General features: G+C 47.0%; 1 protein-coding gene across 1 annotated transcript in view; it reads left to right on the top strand.

Annotated features, from left to right (window-relative positions):
• Window positions 1–19,126, top strand: part of LOC119372090 (rho-associated protein kinase 1) — a 68,476-nt gene extending 49,350 nt beyond the window's left edge. Inside the window, exons 17-22 of the mRNA XM_049420257.1 lie at window positions 1,078–1,265; window positions 3,602–3,953; window positions 6,123–6,533; window positions 8,471–8,539; window positions 10,266–14,262; window positions 14,762–19,126. Coding sequence (XP_049276214.1) covers window positions 1,078–1,265; window positions 3,602–3,953; window positions 6,123–6,533; window positions 8,471–8,539; window positions 10,266–10,703 — 1,458 coding nt within the window. The 3' untranslated portion in view covers window positions 10,704–14,262; window positions 14,762–19,126. The remainder of the gene's footprint in view (window positions 1–1,077; window positions 1,266–3,601; window positions 3,954–6,122; window positions 6,534–8,470; window positions 8,540–10,265; window positions 14,263–14,761) is intronic.
• Window positions 19,127–21,413: the final 2,287 nt, after the last annotated feature.

Consider the following 21,413-nt stretch of genomic DNA (forward strand, 5'->3'; position numbering starts at 1 on the left):
TTAATCTCCGCTTCAGCCGCGTTCGTCGCCAGCGCTCGCGAGCTTTTACCCGCGGCTAGAATGCGCGTGGTGATGTTATTAATTTGGACTTTATACGGAAAATTACGGCAACGGCGACGGCAAAAATCCGCCGAGAGTGTCCATATAATTGCTATCGCAAGGGTCAATGTACGGGGCAGATTTTGCGCCCCCCCCCCTGCCCCCCCTGTGTGCACGCCTATGCTCCCGAGTTGATTTTTTCCATGAGATTTGCAATGAATCGAAATATTTCTAGCCTTCATGAGAGCCCCATAATAATACTCAGGTGCTTGAATGTTAATGCAATATGCTTCTGTATTGCACTCCAGGATGTAAAATTCGCTGCTCCAAAGTGCTCCCAGATGCAAGATTATCTGCTCCAAAGTGCTCCAAGATGAAAATCTTGCTGCTCCAAAGTGCTCCAAAACGGAAATTTTGCTGCTCCAAAAATTGCTCCAAATCAGAAGTCCTCGGTAGCATCACTGTGTCCGAGAAAAAAAAATAATACCTACTCGGATCTAATGCGCCGTCAATTTTCGCGGGTTCAAAATGAAAATTCACCTGAATATAATGATACCAGCTCTTTAATATAAAACTGACGTGCTCCTGTGTTGACTATTAGAAAAACAAACACGGCACTGCAACGTAAAAATGCAACCCTCGAAGGTATGCCGGTCACACGCATATTTGTGTGCGCCGTTTTCCTATAATTGATGCTCTCGATCACGGGCTCGTTGGCGATCAGCCATTTTTGGGATGGTAATCTGATCTTTTATCGAGGTCACTTGTTAGTTCACGTTGCCACATTTCATTGTTGCCTGGATATGAACACGTGACCGTCGTTGTTGCCTGTAGCAACTGAAATGTTGCATTGCTAAGCACGTGGCTGAAGGTCCCATTCCCGGCATGGAGGAAGGAAAAAGTTAGAAGGGAGCATTGCACAATGCGATAGAAAGAAAGAAAGGAAAGTAGTAGGTCAGGCCCGCACGTACCAAGCTTCGCTTGTCCCCGTTTTCTCGGTAGGGGAAGAGCTCCTGACTCTTTTGTTGCACACCGCAGACGCTGTACAAGACGCAAGTCCACGAGCTGAAGGAAGAACTGGACGAGCGAAACAAGGCATTCCAGGAGCTGGAGGAACGGCGCCAGGTGCTCAGTCGAGAGCTCGAGATGGCCACGGTGCGCGCAGACTCCCTGGAGCTCCACCGGTCCGTCCTCGAGGACACTGCTGCGGGACTGGAGAAAGACAGGTGCGTAAGGCCTTGCCTCGGCGAGCTACGTTTTTTCCACTGTGGCTGCCAAATAAAACGCTTAAAAGAGACAGTGCCACGCTGTCGGAAGTTGTGGCTGTGAACAGCAGCCTGTGCACATCCGTGTCCCTCTCCTGTAAAACCTTTTGCATTTCCAAAGACCTTACAATCTGTTGAAATGCAGTGCAGCCTCATTCAGGTCCATATGCATGTGCACAGGAAAGGCAGCCGCCACCCACCCACCCCTCCACGTTTTTGCCCCGCGTTCTGCTTGTGACTGCCCTATCTGCTGTGACTGCCCTATCTGCAGCGTTTAAATTCAGATCTCTTGAATATGCGAAATACTTTAGACGGGGAGGCAATCACTCACTTTTTAGACAAAAGCATATTCTGGGACAACGGTCCCAACTGTCATCGGCACAAAAGGTTTTTTAAATGCAATAGCACTGCACTTAAACAGAAAAGTGAGAAGTGTGCAGTTCATAATATGTGTGATATGCCTCTCATCCTTCCGTTCCATTTTCGATGTCTTGTTCTTCCGATCTTGATTGCCGAGTGATAGTAACAGGCGGCGCGCGTGCTAACACGGCTGTGTGTATAAGTAGGGAAGCTTTTCTTGAAGGAGTGGTGACAGAAAATTTGTGAACCTCTGTTTTTTTCCTCTTAATCAGCAGCTACAGACGACTCGTTAATAGCGGCAACGGAACTCATTTGCCCCAGCGCGAGACGAATGTTTAATTATATGCTCGTATGTTATGACCGGAAGTAGCTTCGATTTCGAAGAGCACTCGGGGGCCCCGTGACGTGGCCGGCCTACTCGTTAACAAATACTGTCAGGTGACCGTGAGAGCCAGTGACATCACTGGCCAGCTTCTGCCTGTTGTCAGCGCTGCTGTTTCGTCTGCTGTGTTGATCGCTGCGAGTGCCCGTTTCCTCAATTGTCAAACTACGTTGCTTATCTAGTACGGCGATGGACAAAGGAGCTGGGGGCGAGTGTAAAAATCAATCAGAAAAGCTCAATTCACTTCGTAAATCTCGCCGGTGGCTGCGATTTTGTTCTTGTTGTCGTCTTCCAACTGAAGTGACGTTTCCCGTGAGGCTTGGAGCAGCCGCAGCATTCGGCATGCTGAAACATTTACACTCCGATCATTTGTAAAGTAGCAGGTTGAGAAGTGATGAATGATGCAGTGAAATCATAACATTGGTGCTTTGTAACAGTGTGTATGTGTAACATATGAGTGGTGTGATGTGCGCTTTATTTGCTCGTATTTAGATTGGGTAAGGCTGCTTTCTAAAGGCATACCATTCCCACGTACGCACGTCGGAGCGCCGAAGCAGTTAATCTGTCTACTATGCAGTATGATCCTGGCAATAGAGAGATTTAGTTTATCTGTAGACTTTCTAATGTTTGCGGATAACCGGTTACCGGAGCCGTTGACGGTGGCAGCAGCAGCAACAGCCGCGGAACCAGTAGCAACATCTTGTGGCATTTTGCCCAACTAGGAGGAGGAGGAATAAACTTTTATTGAAACCAGCAATTTGGTTGGCTGGGCCTAGGCCTCCCACGTGGGGACGTCTAACCACAATAATTTTTTTTCTGTTTTCTCAGTTGTGCCACTGTTCTTTTCGACAAGAAAACAATGAGAATACTGTGAGTTGATAGTTATCCCACTGCCAGTGTTTTACACAGAGTCAGTAAGCGGGTAAGTCTGTACAATGTTATGTTTGTAGGTCTCTGGCTACGCTCTGCATCATCATGTGTCGCTACCAGCATTGTCCATCTTGTACACACTTCTGGTAACCCGGCCAGAACTCGGGACGTACGTTGTTTACAAAAGGTCCCCGCTTGATGACCTCATGATCGTAAAATAACAGCGCAAAAGACGACGGACGAACACACAGAGACAAACGAGCTCTGTGTGTTTGTCCGTCGTCTTTCGCGCTGTTATTTTACGAATATGAGCAACCAACCAACCCAATTTACCGCCATTGATGACCTCATTGCTTTTTGCTTCTATTTCCGATTCGGCGTTTTCACGAACTTCAAAACTCAATTAAAATACTTTTTAGGCTGTATTTGTGGCTGATATTGTACTCATGGCACCGCTATGTTCCTGTCAGTGGGATGTAACAGTGAAATTGTGTCCGAATTTTTGTCACCACTCCTTTAATAACACTTAGTGGCGAGTAGCGCTTGTCCTGTGCATCAGTGTTCCTCCTTTCTTGGTCTCGTGTCAAATCTGTGCTCTCCAAGGGCTCTATGTTTGTCATGTTTGGTGGGCTAATGTTGTGCCGGTTATGCTAATGCCTCCCCTGCCGCCCGTCTCGGAACACAGGGCGGTACGCGAGTTGGATCTGGAGCAGCTGCAGAAGCAGCTGAACACCGAGCGATCCATGCACGAGGCAGCCCTGGCCAAGGAGCGGCAGGAGCGACAGGCCGAGGAGACGCGCCACGAGCAGCTGCAGAAGCAGCTCGCCCAAGAGCGCATGCTCAAGCTGCAGGCCGTCAACAAGCTGGCCGAGATCATGAACCGCAAGGACATCGCAGGCGGTGGCAAGGGGCGTGCAGCCGGAGACCTGCGGCGGCGGGACCGCGAGGTGCGTAAGCTGCAGCAGGAGCTCACCCAGGAGCGGGAGAAGTACGCGCAGATGGTCAGCCGCCTCCAGAAGGAGCTTGCCGAACTGCAGGCAAGTCACCGCCAGATCTGGACCATTGCATAGAGTTTCTTACAATATTTACTAGAGGGAACTGTGGTGCTGCGATCGTTCAGCCACCATGGGAAGGATGGGTAGTACATGGATTTGCCTCGTCTTCGTGCTTGCGGCTTCATACGCACTTGTGGCTTTGTTGTTGCATTTTGGCTTTTGTTTCGGATAAAACAATGATTCGTTGTGAACACCATGAACTGATTTGTATTGGTCATACAAAAGGGTCAAGGTGATGAACTTGTGCTAACTTCGTCTTGCAACAAAGTGGCTGCAGGCCGCACGGAACCGTAAGAACGAAGCTAAGGCAAATCCATGTGCTGGCTGAAGCACCATGCGTTGCGACTCTCATAGGCAATACAGTAGTGCCAGATTTCCCTCTAGTGTACCATTATAAGCCATTGAACACACCGCTGCTCTGTGATTAGTGATGAGTGACGCTCGTATTGTGGCGTTGGGTGGAGCATGGCAGGAAGTAAACAAATGTACCATTACAGTTGAACCCCTTTATAAGAGACATGCACGGGGAAGCAGTTCTTGTCCATTATATGAGGTGTCTCTTATAAGCAGGGACCATGTTCTCATTTTCTGATCCACGCCTATTTCGATGTGGGCACAGTGGTGTCTGTTATGCCCAATTGTCTGCAGGGGTGGTGCCAGTGGGGGGCACGGGGGGGCTGGAGCCCCCACAATATTTTCGTCTGCCCCCCTTTGCCCCTCCCCCCCCCCAAGAGCAAACATAACACACAACGCATAAGTTTCCCGCCTCCCTGTCCCCCCTGAAAGGATTCACATGTTATGGGTGCCACCCCCCTCCCCCCAGTAACGAAATCCTGGCACTGCCCTGATTGTCTGTTACATCGGTGTCTCTTCTGAAGGAGTTCAGCTGTAGTAGACAAAAGGCAGCATTGTATGTCTCCCTGAGAAACGCTTCTTAAGGGGGGACACTACTCGTAAAATTTTTTTCTCATTTCTTGATCGATTTTGATAATACTTGGTGAGTTTATGTATATTTGTGCGCTGATTTCAAATGTGCAATTACTTTTCTAGTATAGCCAGTAGTTCTTAAAATACAAAATATTTCATGTGCCTTTTGGGGAGGCAGATTTTTTTTCAACAGAGTTACAAAGTAAATCAGCGTATCACAATAACCTGTAATCAGAACTGAGTGCAACGAAACAAAAATAGATGTTCTAAGCCCATTAGAACAAAAGTTACAATATGTTGAACATTCACGAGTGCGTCAATTTCAAGCTGTGATTTCCTTCACGAATGTTCAACATACCATAACTTTTGTTCTAATGGGCTTAGAACATCAGTTTTTGTTTCGTTGCACTCAGTTGTGATTACAGGTTATTGTGATATGCTGATTTACTTCGTAACTCTCTCTGTTAAAAAAAAATCTTCCTCCCCAAAAGGCACATGAAATATATTGTATTTTAAAAACTACCGGTTATACTAGAAAAATAATTGCATATTTGAAATCGGCACACAAATATGCATAAACTCACCAAGTATCATCAAAATTGATCAAGAAATCGATCAAGAAATGAGATTAAGGAGGATAGGGCCTTAGTTGTCAAAGTGTAGCTAAGGGCTTGAAACTACCAGCCCAGTTTGTGTGATGTCGAGCCACAAAAAGGGCATGAAGCATGGTCTTCTTTTGCCACACAATATCTGCTTGGCTCAGGTGGTGTCGAGTGCAGCAGTGTCAAGAGTTTATGTTCAATGCAGCCTTTATATTGGAACACAATGTCATCCTATGTCTGACTGAAAATGTGGGCCTAGAAGGCAGGGCATTCTAACAGAGCGTCTCACTAAGTCACGACTTAAGCTACTGTATTTTTCTTGCTAGTTAACACTGGCTAGTCTTGGCTGAACGACAGTTTAAAGTTGGTTATATATGCTGTTATAACATAAACGTTGTCTTATTTGGTCTCGAGTTTTGTATTAAATCTCTTTGGGCCTCACATTGCTCCTGCATGCTCTAAAAACACCCTTGGGAGGTTGTTTTGCGTCGTAACACACATAATGGTTGTGTAGGAAAGAGGGTAAAACATTGGGTAAAACATGATGGTAAAACACTGGGATATCTCGAGCTACGAAAGCAAGCAACTGCCTCGTAAGGCTAACCCAGCGTGATTCCTGCAGGCAAGCGCTCACGAGGAGGGCCAGGCACGCATCAAGCTTCAGATGGAGCTGGACTCCAAAGACTCAGAGATGGAGGTCCTTCGGCGAGTGGCGTCCGCTGCGGCCCTGACGTCTCCGGATGCCCTGTTGCCCGTGACGAACTCCGGCGGAGGCGGAGCTCGGGACGGCGACCCCCAGCGCCTCGAGGGCTGGCTCTCGGTGCCTCACAAACAGAACATCCGGCGGCACGGTTGGCGACGGCAGTACGTGGTGGTGAGCTCGCGCAAGATTCTCTTCTATAACAGCGAGCAGGACCGGGCGAACGCGGACCCTGCCCTTGTCCTCGACCTGAGCAAGCTGTTCCACGTGCGCTCCGTCACCCAGGGCGACGTCATCCGCGCGGATGCCAAGGACATCCCCCGCATTTTTCAAGTGAGCTGCTGTCTTTTCTTGCGTGTACTAAGAGATAATTATGAATGCTTCTTCAGTAGAGAACTAAAGTGTTTGTAGAATGTATTTAACTGATGTCCATATCACAGTAGCAGAAATAAAGTATTCCATTCATCAAGAAACAATGTTAGAAAACTGCGAACATCTTGTTTTTTTATCTCATGTAAGTTTCCTACCTTCTAAGGGCGCCTTTGTTGACTTGTCAAATGCAAGTGTTTAATTTTATGTATAACTTTATATATGTCTATATCTTATGTAAACCTAATGTAGGCTGGTTTCATAATCATAAACTATAAGTGTAACTTATGGTAAAGAGGCATCAGTTGCGGCTAGCTCCATCTGTTCTATAAAACTTTGGCTGCTGATACCGACGTACATTTACCAACTAAAATGAAATCATTAGTGAGATGTTCTTTTTGTGTTTCTGCACTAACTGTGTGACAGAGGTGAAGCACTGGATGAGCTCTTGTCATTGCAATGTCCATATAACATCCCTTCTCAAAGTTCAGCACCCACACAGCAGTGTGTTGTGAATGTCATACATGTTTCCAATGCTTTTACATGGAACATTTAGGGCAATTCAGTTTGCCTCTTCGGCCTCAGATTACCCGGTGCATAAACTGCAGTGGCAGAAGCAGTGTTTCTCAGAACTCCCACTCACAAGATTTAACTTGGAAGATTAGATGCAGATTAGCAAAGATCCCACTCACTAGGTGCACTTGCCAATATTCTGTGGAGAGAATGGAAAATGGAACAACAAGGTTGGTGAAATGGAACAGAGGATACAAAAAAGTCATACTAATAGGCAAAGTGGGATAAAAGTGTCATGGTAAGGAAATGGGATTAAATTGCGATCATTCGTTCATTTCCAAAAAGGCCCATGAACAGCTATGGGCCTCAGTTAGGGTGCACTTTTGCTGCACAAAGAATGTGAAAAGCAAATAAATATAAAGAATCACAAGAGGCAAAGGGGTTATAATAGTTATTAACAGGAAAGAAGGAAAGTAAAGAATTGGTAAAAGGAAACTGGGAGGTTCAGTATCACAAATGAGAAGAAAGGAAAACAGGTAAGAAAAATTACAAAAAATAGAATGAGAATGAGAATGACTCGTAAATGGGAAACAGGGACAAAATCATGAGAAGGAAGTGAAAATAAGAAATTATGAATGGGAAATGGGGATAAGAAAGATGGTGAAAGGAAAAGGAAACAATAAAAATCATAAAAGGGGAAGGAGATTTGATAGCGATAAAGGGGGAAGGGGACAGCAAAGTCATGAACGGGAAAGGAGGGAAGAAAGGGAAGGAGAAGGGTAACAATCATGAATGAGAAAATGGATGAGAAAGATCATGGAAAGGAAAGGAAGGCAATAAGGGCATTAACTAGAAAGAAGGATGAGAAAGAATTGTGAAAAGGAGAATCATGGACGGAAAAAGATAAAAGCGAATCCTGAAAACGAAAATGGATTATAAAGATTCATGAAAGGGAGGAAAGACAGATAAGGAAAACATTGCAGGAGCTGATAATGACAGGAGGACGTGAAGTTTATATATTTATAATGTACAGAACAGTAGTTCAACTTTATGTTAACGACAGGATGTTTATAATGCATGGTCATGGCTGGCAAAGAAAACTACTGCAGGACAAGATGCGAAATCAGGTGGTGACTGCTTAGTATAAGCACCACACTTCAAAGAAGTAATCACGTTTTTATGCTGTGCTTAGAGCAAATCAAAGAGAAAATATATTTTCTCATTCATAGATGCCTTGTTCTCTACTATAAACAGCCTTATCTGCTGTGCACATCACGCGATTCCACATCCGTGATATGGCTCACGCCGCACAAAACTTTGACAGTGTTACCTGTGGTGCACTTCCTGTGTCAAGCTCTTATGTGGTCCTCGCTGCATGGTTTGTGCAGGTCCTGTACGCAGGTGAAGGCGAGAGCAGAAAGCCTGGAGACAGCACCGATCCACCACAGCTCAAAGATGTAAGTTCGCTGACCCCGTCAGATTTTTCAACAGCACTTGTATGTTTTGATCGCAGTTAGGCAGTCGGGACAGATTTTCGTGTTTCCATTAATATTGTACTGTACTGTAGCTTTGTCATCATCAGTAAGGTGTAATTTTGGCCGAGTTTTTTCAGCGTTATTTTAACTGGCACATAACAGGAGACAACATGCAAAAAATTACAGCATATCCACGGGTGAATGATGAAGAGCTTGGGCGAAGCTCCTGAAGCAATCATGTGTACACCGCGAAATGTTCAGTGGTTTCGCCCAGCAGTATCAAAGCGATACGCCGCTTTGATTATTTTTCTTTTTCCGTTTTTCAGTTTTTTCTCTTTGCCGATAGCGCGCGGTGGCAGGAGCATTTCGGAACTATTACAGGGTCCGGTATACGCAGGGACCAACGTAGCGACAGAACGGACAGTGTCAGCTTTTCGCGATATATGTGTGTGCGTCTGTACCGCGATCTGCTACTAAATGAAAACTGACACAGTTCCAGTGAAACGCGGTACGGCTGCGTGGAGCCGATCGGCTCCTGGCTAGTTGCGTGCAGCGCGTCGCCTTCTCGGTTCACGGCGTCACTGCCGGGCCGCCGGGCCGCTTGCTGTACCGCACGCGCGCATTTGTCGTGGGAGTGTTCTTCGTACCCACTTCGCACCAGACCGTGCACAGATGCAGCGATGAGCTTGTTTAACGCGGCGATGACGAACTTCCTGCAAGCGATGCGCACTCCGCGACGCTCTAGCGGTCCTGGCAGCGGATGGAAGCGCGGGTGCGCGTTTGGGTGGTCGCCCAATAAAAGCGTGCAGTATGGTTACAAAAGCGCTACGCTTGCTGTACCGTACGCGTGCGTTTAGCGTGACGGCGTCTATGCATAGAGGTGTCTCGTCGCCCACGACCAGCAACGCTCAACTCCGCAACAGCGAGCTGGTTTCGTTTCTACGAAGCAGCGCGCACTTGAACACGGCCCCGCACAACGAGGCGGCAGCGATCGGCGGCCCAGCGCGTTCAGGTTGTCGCCTATTAAAAGCGTGCAGTAGGCTTAAAGTAGTGCTGCGCCGCACGCGTGCCCGAGCAGATATCTGAAGATACTTATTGTGATAAGGTTGTCGGCGATAAGTCATGCTGGCGCGTTCGTCGGTGGCCGCCGCCTCACCTTCGTTCTTTCCCGATGCTTACCCGCGAAGGCATCGCCGCAATCGCGCGGAAGTCGGAATCGGTGATCGACCGATCTACGCACTTCCCGAAAAGACTGAAAACCTTTGGCGGCACATTGTGGCGTCGGGAAGTTCAGCGGCGCAGTAAAATTTTATGGCACAAAACGTTATCGCGGTACGCAGGGTACGCACTAACCGGTAGGCGTAGGGTGAAGCACTACGGCTTAAGCGGTCAGCGAATGCATTAGGCTCTATGAGACTCGGTCGGGGATTCGTTGCAACTACGTTTTAACCGTTAGTACGCTTAAAGCGGGTACGTATTAACGAGGTTCGACTGTATTCCAACTGGCACATAACAGGAGACAACATGCAAAAAGAAGTTTAGAAAAGAAGTGGGGGGGGGAGGGTGCTTTTTTTGTTCCTCCCTTACTAAATACTGAACCCCTGTTTGACACACCAGCCGTACTCTTTTGAGATGGAGCATCTTGTTCCATGATGATTAGGCATTTGTGAGCTGTGCTCTAAAGCAGTGCCTTGCCCCGCACATGCAGCTGAGCACACTGGAGCACAAAGGCCACGACCTAGTCCCGATCTCGTTCCACATGCCGACCACCTGTGAGCTGTGCCCCAAGCCGCTGTGGCACATGTTCAAGCCGCCACCGGCCCTCGAGTGCCGCCGCTGCCGCCTGAAGCTGCACCGGGACCACGTCGACATGCTGGCACCCTGCAAGGTGGACCCGACCTCGGCCAAGGAGCTGCTGCTCCTCGCTTCGACGACGGACGAGCAGCGACGGTGGGTCGCCCAGCTGCGCATCCGCGTCGACGCCTGCGGCTACGCAGCTTCCTCTGCCGCTGCCGCGGCTGGCTCTCCCGGGGCCATTCGCCTGCGCAAGTTCCCCTCGACGGCGTCCTCCAGCTCCAACACGTCGGCGTCGTCGGTGTCCGGGCCCGGCGGCAAGGCAGCGACGCTGCCGAGCCGCAAGTGCTAGTCTTGTCCTCTTTCTCGCGCGTCCTTTCGTGGACTCTTTTGAGCATTCTCATGCAATCCCAGGGGCAAGGTTGGTGTGCCAGTACCACTTTACCCGCCTGCGCTGGATGCAGCCTGGGTTAGCACTTTTCAGCCGTCGATGGAGCAGGTCCTTCCAGACTCGCACGCTTGTGCTTGTACGAACAATGCATGCCCTTGGGTGACTCACTAACACATTGCGCTAGCGCTTTTTCTCTTTCTTTTGTTTCTTAATGCTACGGGTGCAGCTCCTGCTGTCATGCTGCACACTCGGAGCATGGCGGTCAGGCAGGAGTCCATGGCCTAGTACTCGAAGACACCACAAGGCACTAGGCAAGTGCATTCAATGCGGACGGCTCGTAGAGGTTTCAGAATTGGCACTTCGTGACAGTTGTCCCATCTGCCGGATGAGCAGTGATTGCTGTCTGTATCAAAAGTTCAATTGCTGCTGCAATAGTCGATGAGCCTCATCGTGTCTGCTCAGTAAAGTCGATGCCACCTGCTTTCAGCTCCGTTGTTTCTTTAGAATCATTCCTGCTGGTTCTGCATGTGCTGAATGGTGAAGCTGTTGCTTTTTAACATTTGACAGGAGCTTTCTTGCTCCGAACTTTGGCTGCCCCAATCATTTTAATGCCTAATGCCTCTTCCGCTACACTAGCCAGAAGTTCCTTCTTGCTCTCAAATGTCATAAAAGCCAGTGATGCATATTCATCGTTGTGAACGTGCCTACTTTGAGTTTGCTCCGATTGGATGCAGCAGGTTTTGCTACTGGCGTACTTCCTTCTGAAATGTTTATTGTAAGCGCATGAGTGCACTCTGCACTTCGGCATTTGCCAGGCCTCCACTTGCTCATACACAACAGCACATGCGCTGCGAAACTAGCGTCGGAGGGAGGGCTTCGTTTCAACCAACTGTACAAAGAAACAGACGATCACATCACGGAAGTATGCAGAAGATGCTGTAAGATGGCCCGTTCATTGCAGGCTCGACTGAGCGTAAACTCCAAGTGCCTTATGGTGGAAGACAGAGCCGAGTGGCCGAGTCGCCCACTTTTGCATTACGACACGGCGACGGAAGTTCCGGAAGAGTTGTGTAACCCTGATTGGTGCCATGTGGGTATTCATTTGTGCGTAGATGGGAGAACTTTTCGACAATGAACTGACTCGTTTGCATGCACTGTGTGTTTTGTACGCTGCTGAATCGTGGTGCTTCGTTCTGTCGAACTGTGTACGTCGATGTCTGCCATTTGCTCTGCCGATAGTGCTACAGTGGCTAGCAGTGTCAGGGTTAGTTTAACAAGTGTTAGGCACGAGCGCATAATATAAGTTGCAGCGCGAAATATGCAAACGTGCAGCCCTGGTTACCTACAGCGGTGCGTTGCAGTGGTGCTTTCAGTGTAACGCTGTTTTGAGCAATGTGGAGGATCTGCAGTGCAGACCCCGAGCTGTCGTTCTGTGTCCAATTTTACCGCGGACTGCATTTGGAGGAGCAGGGTCAGATTCACATGACCGCATTTACACATTTGCTGCTGCCAGTGTGTCAGAGTATGAATAGAGCATGAAGAAAGAAAGTTAAAACCCACCTCACTACCGGCTCTCTGTGTAACAGCTGCACCATAGTAATTCATGCAGCTTTAGTTTCAACTTGCAACATCGTTCCTAACGTCCACAAACGTGTCCGCCACCTCCATTTTTTTAATCTGTAACAACTGGTCGCAGTGACATTCACGCTAACCCTTAGGAGTATGCCATGGCTTATAACGAGCTCGAAGTGGTTTTTGTGCCGATTATCCTCGGTGAAATTTTTCACCGTTGTTAACGGCTTTGGCTTTCTTCAAAGCATCATCAACATTTAACTTGTTGTAGCGTCATTCAGTGGATCGAGCTATGTTGAAGCAGTGTTTTCGGTGTCGCTGCAGTTTTTAAAATGTGTGCTCAAGATTGTTAAATTTTTCTTAGTGCCATGGTGGCAACTAGTCGTTGCGGCATCGGATATTTATGACGCTCACGTTGCAGTCTTCATTTTGTTTGGTCAGACAGTTCTGTAGTTTTTGTTTCTTTCTAGGGGTGTGTGAATAGTGAATTTTAGAACCGAATCAAGTTGAATAGTTTTCAAATGGTAAGGCAGCCATCTTCAACACAGGCCTAGAATTCCACAGTTTGTTTTAAACAAATATTCGCAAACTTTAACAAAGTAACATTACCGTTACTTTTAACCGGCACGAGATACGACAATTATGTAAACTGAAGTAAGCTCGTATACAGCAGCGACTAGAGCCTTTGAGGTATTTTGTACTTCAGTATTCAAGGTGGTACTTCGTCATCAGCATTTAAATAAAACTGAGACCTAAAATTAAGCAATGGTTCAAAATCATCACTAATCTCATGATGACAATAGTAGATTGAGGGCACACTTGCTTCGTCAACACTAGAGTTTCAAGCAAAAATGCCTTCATCCGGTAATCAATATAGCTCTGATTATCCTGTGAAAGCTTAAACTATGTGCATCTTGGCCATTCAATAATTAAAGCAACGAAAACTATTCCTCGCTCTTCCAATATTTTCGTTCCTTTGGGGTTTTCACATCTGTGCTGATTATTCGAAAAGTATTCGAAGAATATCCGGTACTTTGAATATGCATTATTCGATTCGAGTGCCGAATTGAATAGAACACTATATGATCTGTTATTCAAAAGCTTGGAATATTCGCACAACCCTATTTCAGTCTCAACATTTTATTTTTTAAATGAAAGGCGTGGGCAGTACTTGGCGGAAAAATATCCCTTTCCACTTGGCTATGCTCCTGTCCTAGTTGTAAGCCTAAACTGCTTGTGAGTTTTGTGTACATTCCTGCATATGGAAGGCCTCAGACGATTGCTGATATGTGCTTTTTTATTTAGTACCTTGAGCCACCGGGACGAATGAAGCCGTCGTGGTGAATTGCCATTGCGGTGGTGCTCTGAGTCTTTTCCAGCTGCTGCATTACAAACCTTGAGAGTGTGCATCCCTGTAGCAACGGTTAGGACCAACAGCCAATTTTTAATGACCGTCTTTCTGTTTTCTGGCTCGACGAAACGCCTGATAAGGAAAGCGTCTGTAGCAGGTAATCTGGAAGTGTACGTTTTTGTGATACCTCGAAGTAAGCATGCTAATTCCAGCACTGCTGTTAATTGAGCGCGATGTCAGTTGACGCACAACAGCTTCGGAAGCGCCTCTAAAGTCGTTTTCGTCAAACAGTGCAGTTGGAGCTTTATTGAGTCAGTAAAGCAAGGGAAACTAGGGTTCGGTAAGTTATGCGATAGAATACCATCACTTTTTTCTATCTGGCCAGATATTCCCGTGTATATGAGTGCTATGTATTGGCCTGACTTGGAATAAGTGCTCACTTGTTAACAGAAAATATCTGTAGTTAAAATGAAAGTGGCATTTGCAGGCAAAAAGCTTTAATCATAGGGATATATTTTTTGATGAAGATTAGGGTTGAGATCGTACAAGCATTTTGCTTCCGGTGCGTTTGCTTCACCTTCTACATTACGGAATAGGGTTAAGGGGCTGATATACTGCAGCGTAACGTCGACGCGCGCGCACGCTCGGCACAGTGACGCTACCCTAACAAACGTGCAGCACTCTATAGGCCAACGCGCGATGCGACTGACGCGCCCAGCGTCCGTCAACGCGCCCCGGCTGCAGCCGGCGCGAGATGCGACATGCTGCATTCCACGCCGGCGACGTTATCCAGACTGAACTGCGTCTGTGTCTCTACGTGAAGAAGGGACGCGTAGTGCGTCGCGCAAGTGGGAGTATAGAGTGCTCTGTTTTCGCGTCAACGTAACGTGACGAACCTAGCGTCGCCAACTCCGGCCGCCGCGGGCTGACGCGAACGCACGTCGGAGTATAACAGAGCCTTTAGAGCAGCCTACCGCGCTGCAAGCCCCCATTGCGACGTCCGTGCAGGTCCACGATGTTCCACGCAGCCGACACGTGCACGAACAGCAGCAAAGACACACCAGGTCGGTCACAGAGGAAGCATAAATGCCGACAGCGACGTTTCCTTCACCCTCCTGTCTTATCATGTGCCAGTAAATCACAAGAGCCCAAGCGAACGTTCGGAGAGCGAAATTATTGCTCTGCCTTGCCCCAGAGTGCATATGATTACAAGTGTTATGAGCATACGGAGTCAAAGTCATGTGGCACCAGTCTTAGAATTTCCCGCAAATTTCTGTGCCAATATGAAAATTAATGTTACCATGTAAATTCAGACGTGCATCCATTAGTGTGGGACACTGGCCTTATCGTCTGTGCCGTAAAGTCTTTGCATGTTTCGTAAAGTTGTCGGTCTCGTCTAAGATTTACGTGTCATGCTGCGAGCTATGTCTGTACGAAAGTACAGTGCCGGAGCCGACACTTGCGGTAGTCTACGTGTTTGCCGAGTTTACTATTAATGTTAAATGCGTAGCTGCAGTAGTATGAACGTGGTCCTCAAGTTGTAAGTAAAGCGCGGAAGCCGCTGTCTACCTTTTGCCCATTCCTGTCTGCAAGAATTCCCCCAAACGTTGCAGTGTCAGTAGATATCGCATTGTACAACTGTATCGCTGGCGGTGTTATCGTTGTCACTTCTCTTGCTAGTTCTAAGCGATGTTTGAAGGCATTATACTGTGTACTCATAGTTCAGCTGCGAATGCCAGCCACTTGTACTATATTCATTGCAGCATGATTTTTTTTTTTTAGGAATACTGCATGGTGCTTTTGTCTCTTCTGCGAAGAGAGCTAGATATTTTTTTTCTAATACGCTTTTACTTTGCTGCGATTGCTCATTAGCGTGGGCACCAGTTTCAGACGTAACTGTGTTGCGGTGTGCCTGTAAATGCCCTGTTGTATTGTGTACAGTGTTGTTTACGCGTTGAGGTTTGTAAATTTGCGTCGCCATTCCCAGCTCTCCGCTCTAATAGCTTGCTCCTCCTGCGTGTATCCATATAATTGCTGGACGGGAAGGGTGGTTAAATGCAACTGTGGTCTATCTTACTGGTCAAACATTTGAGAGGCGCAAGGCAGCGTTAGCATCATCGTAATTGTTGAGTTTAGGGAAAAGATGTCTTGATGTGCCATTACGCATTCTTACGGTCTACCCTTCCTGTTGAACCAATTTGGTCTGTAATTGATGGCACTAATGGTGCGACTGATATTTATTACCGTTGTGCCGTCATCGCAGAAGTTTTTAAGGCTTGTAAGTTCCGACCAGACTGCGGTGTTGGAATGTCTACCATTTAACAACTGGTTTGGAGGCTCTCGTTTTACACTTCTCACATACACTCGTGCATTACTATTCAATTGGCCCTGCTAAACAGTCCTATATTGCCCGGGAGAGGTGATTAGTGCTATTTTCGAGGTTTTCGGGTAGCTGAAGGTGTTTTGCGCTACAGTAAAATAGGTGACCAGGAAACAAATGGTTTACGCATACATGGCTGTTGCCATCATTTGAGACAGAGCATTATGCACTGCCATTACAACCTATGGTTGGCACAGCAGATAAGGACGAAGGAAGAAGACAGCGCAAACTACCTGCTTGGAAATGAAAAAGAACATTATCGCAAACAGTGAAGTTAGGAGTTATTGCCGAGACTGATTTGTGGCGTGCATTTCACTCCGCACTGGTCGATGGCGCATGAGGCATTCCAAGGCGATTTCAATTTGGCTCATATACTGGTGGTGCTATTTGCATGCATAATTTGTGCATTTTCTTTGGATAAAATTTTAGATTCGAGAAAGCCCTTGCAGTGTCTTCTTCCTTCATCCTCATCTGGCACAATAGCGTAGACCTACACAATGGATCCTCGACAACTAGTCCAAAACCTCATTAATAGCACGTCAAGTGGTTATTGGCCCCAGGCATCTTGCAAGGTGTGGTTAGAGTGCTTCCATTGTGTTCTGTGACGCTTGGCTTGAAGTCACGGAAAGGTAATGAGCTCACATGTTCTATAGACCATTTCTTTACGCTTCAGCCATGGCTTTTATTCACTAGTGAGAGGCAGCGCAACACTGTTTGGCCGACACATATTTCCTGAGCGTTTGCTTCCGACATCATCGGTTTACTAGAAAGGGCACGAGAAATTGTGTATGTGTACACAGAAGGTTAGCAGATCAGTTAAAACCAAGTGCAGATGGTCGACTAGTTGTTTAAGAGGGACTGACCGCTGTTGCTGGGTGATAAGATTTTATGCACTCTTGACCACTCACAGCAACTTCGGAGTGGCTGCCCCATGAGTGCTTAGCAATCGCGCTGCTGCCGATAATGCTCGTGCGCTTTAAATGTGAGACACAAGTAAGCAATGGGTGCTTGCACCTGCGAGATGTGTTAGTACAAATGCAGAGTTTACAATCGTTAAACCCTTTAGCTATTTGCTACTAAACTAATGAGGACGAATGTGAGCCATCCGCAGGGACTGTCGCAGGCATTGATTATGAAACTTTTCACCCTTCGGCAGTGACCCCGCTGGAAAGTCGGCCTTGGCAAACTCACAAATTTCAAGACGCGCAGAAAACTTTTTTTGCGTTACGAGTGCACTTCTAGACAGTTGAAAAAGATGCTCACGAGTTGCAAAATGCAAATGCGCCCAGGCTTTTAGAAACAAGGGGGAGGAGATAATGTCAGGGTTATCATAACACTTATTCTGTGGATTCTTATCTCTATTACAATGTGTCTTCCCACGCGATGTCTCGGAACGTACCCAGCTCATTCTGCATTTGAGGTGCCGTCGTGCCAACGTGCCGCCATTTGTCTCCGAGATGTACATAACCCGTGCCATTGTGTCCGCTTCAAGGATAGTGGGGAGAAACTGGCTCAGACTTCTTCGTGCGTCGTTGCGTCCTCCTCCAAGGCCAATCGTGACCGTGTCTGCTCAATCATGCGACCGTCGTGCATAACCGTGTGTGACCTTGCTCAAAAGCCCCACCAGGCTAACCTTTGCTGCGTGCCTTGTTTTTCCCAGAGGAACAGTTGTCTGTTAGCGAACAGTACGTAGTACGCTGTAAAAAATTTTGCATCTCTCGGGGCTTACTTTTGTCGCGCTATAGTTATCATCGTACGCAGGCCGCTGTGCGAGTTCGCACATTTACACAGGAGAACAAAGCATCGAACGATGACGTTTATTGATCACCTACGATTATCATTGACTGGTAGTTCGTTCAAAGGAAAGTGATGATTATTGTGCGGCAACAACGCTCCACGAGAGGTAGTAAAACCTTTGTGAGCCCACCTTGAATTCCTGAGTGGCTGGCCCTGTTAAATAAATAAAAAAAAAGCAGTCCAACCCTCTGCTTAACACTTTACTAGTGATTGTATTGTTTTTAAATTGTACTATGTGTAGAAATGGTTCTTGTATCCACTGTTTACCGATGTTGAAATCATTACAATCTCGCGGCGGGTGGTGCTACTGGTTTTATGGACACTGTCCGAAATGCTCTTTGTGAAGCTCTAAATACAACTTCTTACAGAGCTAGCAGGAAAGCGTATGCACCATGTTCGTTTATGACTCCCAGAATATTCAAAGCTCACTCTATGACGAAACCTCTTGCCGAGTTATAAGGAGGTTCGTTTTGTGTACATAGCTGCAGTGCATTCGAGCTTATGGTTGTTTATATTGTAATGTTTGTTGTTTCATATCCCCTTGCGCTCTTCCTGAGACTTAAGATATTAAGGATGCAATGATCGATGAAAACCTGACGCCCATTGTTGCCTTTACAAAGACGTGTTGATGTCAAACTCGCGCAAGCTTGCAAGAACCTGTTGATTCTTCTTTTTCCCTTACAGTTTGTTTGAGCTTGTTGTGTCACACATGCCTACACTGTCCATCGATGGTCATGTAGTGAGTGCTTTCGTTCAGCTAATGAACAAAATGTTTCTTTTGATACTGAATATTTTGATGGGTCTATTGCTCGGCCAAGCCTGCCAAAAGGCGTAGGACCACATTTTGTCACAGTTCATTTCGTTCTCCATGTCTTATAATCCACCATGCCGAGTAGCCAACAACATCACCTCGGTGGTGTGGTCCCCGAGCAAATAACGAAAAGCTAGAAGGATGGGAAACGAAATGAACTGCTGCAAAGTATGGCCTCTAGTTTCCAGCTAATGTCTAGGCCTAGTGGGCCTTGGACTTTCTGGGTTTCTTTATTGTTATTTGCAGCTTTCACTGCAGCATCTCTCGCTATGCTTGTTTCGATCTCCTTTGTGAGTCCCTTGTGCCGAGATATGCCGCTTTTTCAGCATATCCGTTTTCTTTGTAGAACTTCAGTACTGTGTGTACCTTCTTCCTATCGACATGCCGAGCTGAAAACTGTTTCATTCCTCCTGGCTGGTACCATGTTGTTTAGGCTCATATGAACGTTTAAATAAAACCTTTTTTGGGTCTACAAGGTTGACTTTGTATTGCCTACTGCGTATATTCACATTTCACAAGGGTTCGCTGCCTTGTAAGGTGATCTCACGGGTGAAAAGTGTTGCATACATGAAACACATTGTGCACTTTCAGTGAACCTTAGTGCGCTGAACTTCTGAACATGCTTCACACTCCAGATTAGACAAACTATAGTCAGGTAAAACTTTATATAAGGCAGCATTTCCATTTGAAACAAGGTTTGGGTACGGGCTAGTTGGTATTCTGTTTCAAATGTGACTGCAGTGCATGTGAAGACAGCAGGCATACAGACCGATGTAGACTAGCGCTCGTCTTCATCGGTCTTTCTGCTGTCTTCACATTTGCTGCAGTCACATCCACCTCAGAGGAGGATGCGCACAATCCTGCGCTAATAAGTGTGCACTCTAGATTGATGTCATCAGGTGCACAGTCAGTGATCCTGCCATCAGAGAACATCACCGAGTACATGACTGAGACTATTTCTTTAGATATGAAGGCAACCAGCTTCTATGCTTCGTTCATTTGGACGGTGCCACTCTTGCCTTCTGAAGTTGTATCCAACTATAGGAGGCGTACAAGGACAAGGATGGATCTATTGACTGATTGCTAGCTTGTAATGTCATTGAAAAAAAAAAACAGTGGTGGAAGACAACATGGATAGTAAATGAATTAGTTTAGAACATGCTGTTGCACAAACGAAGTAGTATGCATATTGTCGGATATTTAGTCTGTATGTGCAATGTTGAAACTGTGGTGACAATTAAACATTAACCGTGTGTGCACTAAGAAAATGTGACAGCAGAATAGGAGAATAGTCTCCTGTTATGTTGCAAGACACTATATGTGAAAAGCACTTAAAGTGCTTGTGACACGGTGTCTTTCGTGTATTTCACCTGGTGTTGCTCTGCTCTGCCAAAGTTCACAAGTGGAAAACTAATACGCACACAATTCAGACCTTCAATGTACCATGCGCATTGGAGTTTGTATAAACAGGGATAAGTTGTCTCATACAGGTTGGCGGACGTTTTGATAAGTGGACCAATCTTCCTCAAAGGCAAATCGCACATTGTGTTCCCACCATTTGGCTCCCTTTGGACATCGATGCTCCAGCCACATGTCGTACTTTTGGAATCTACAGCACTCGCATGCAGGAACAACTATGACCAAATTTAGCGAGAAAAGCAATTGGTCAGAACTTTTACAAGCAAACAAGCGTCTTACCCATTTGCTTCTGAATTGGTGAGAACATGTACAGTCGCCCATTTTTTTTTTACCTGAACGCGCGAGCATCGACCGCCAAGTTGATAAGCGCCGTACAACGGAGTGCAGCGGCGAAATAAACAAGAATACGCGCATGCGCGCAATGGGCAGTTTTGGACAGCTGCTGTGTACGGAAAAGCCTAGCAGACGGCAGTTGCCCACGACTGCTCATAGCGCGCATGCGTGTATTCTCGTTCATTTCGCCGCTGCGCTCCGTTGTACGGCGCTTATCAACTCGGCGGTCGACGCTCGCGCGTTCAGGTTAAAAAAATGGGCGACTGTACATATATTTCTCCAGCCTAGACTGTCCGCATGTTATACTTCAATTTCATTGCAGTTTCCGTGTTCCCAAGAGAAAATTTCAAAATATGTGACGCTTACAATAATATGAACAATTAAAACGCTGGGCAGGTGTTGCACTCTTGTAACACAAGAAGGCGAAAGCTGGGATCCCCTTGCCTTCAGCATCCTGCTCGTGCAGACGCAGAATCACGAGCAGCGACATGCGCTTCTTCCGCAGTGGCATACTTGCGCGGCTGTCCTCGCGAGCCTCAAGGGCGTGCCCGCTCCATTGCTCGCCTCCTCGCCGCCGACTAGCGCTGCAGCAATGGCGCCTAGTTTTGAGACAGAGCTAAGATTTGACGGGAACTCACGCGCGGTTCCGGCCTCTTTTCCCGCGCCTGAGAGCAGTTGCAATGTGACGAGGAAAGAATTCGCTTGCTCGACCCGCCCACACCGTAGACGCGGTTGTAATGGTTTTAGAATAAGGACCAAAGGACGCATATTTCTGCAGCCAATAAGGGAGCACGGCTCAGCGTCGTCGGAGGGGGTAAAGGGAAAGGGGGAGTGATAGACCAGTTGCTTCCAGTTCAACTATGGTCCTGGTCCCAGTTAGTGACCAGTTGCCTTACAACTGGAACCAGCCGCTTCCCAACTGGGACCAGTTGATCTTCAAGTGGAACCATTTTGTTTTCTACTGGGACCAGTTCATCCTAGTCAATAGCAGTTTCACCTAGGAATAGA

Source organism: Rhipicephalus sanguineus, chromosome 10, assembly GCF_013339695.2.
Source record: "Rhipicephalus sanguineus isolate Rsan-2018 chromosome 10, BIME_Rsan_1.4, whole genome shotgun sequence".
NCBI lineage: Eukaryota > Metazoa > Arthropoda > Arachnida > Ixodida > Ixodidae > Rhipicephalus > Rhipicephalus sanguineus.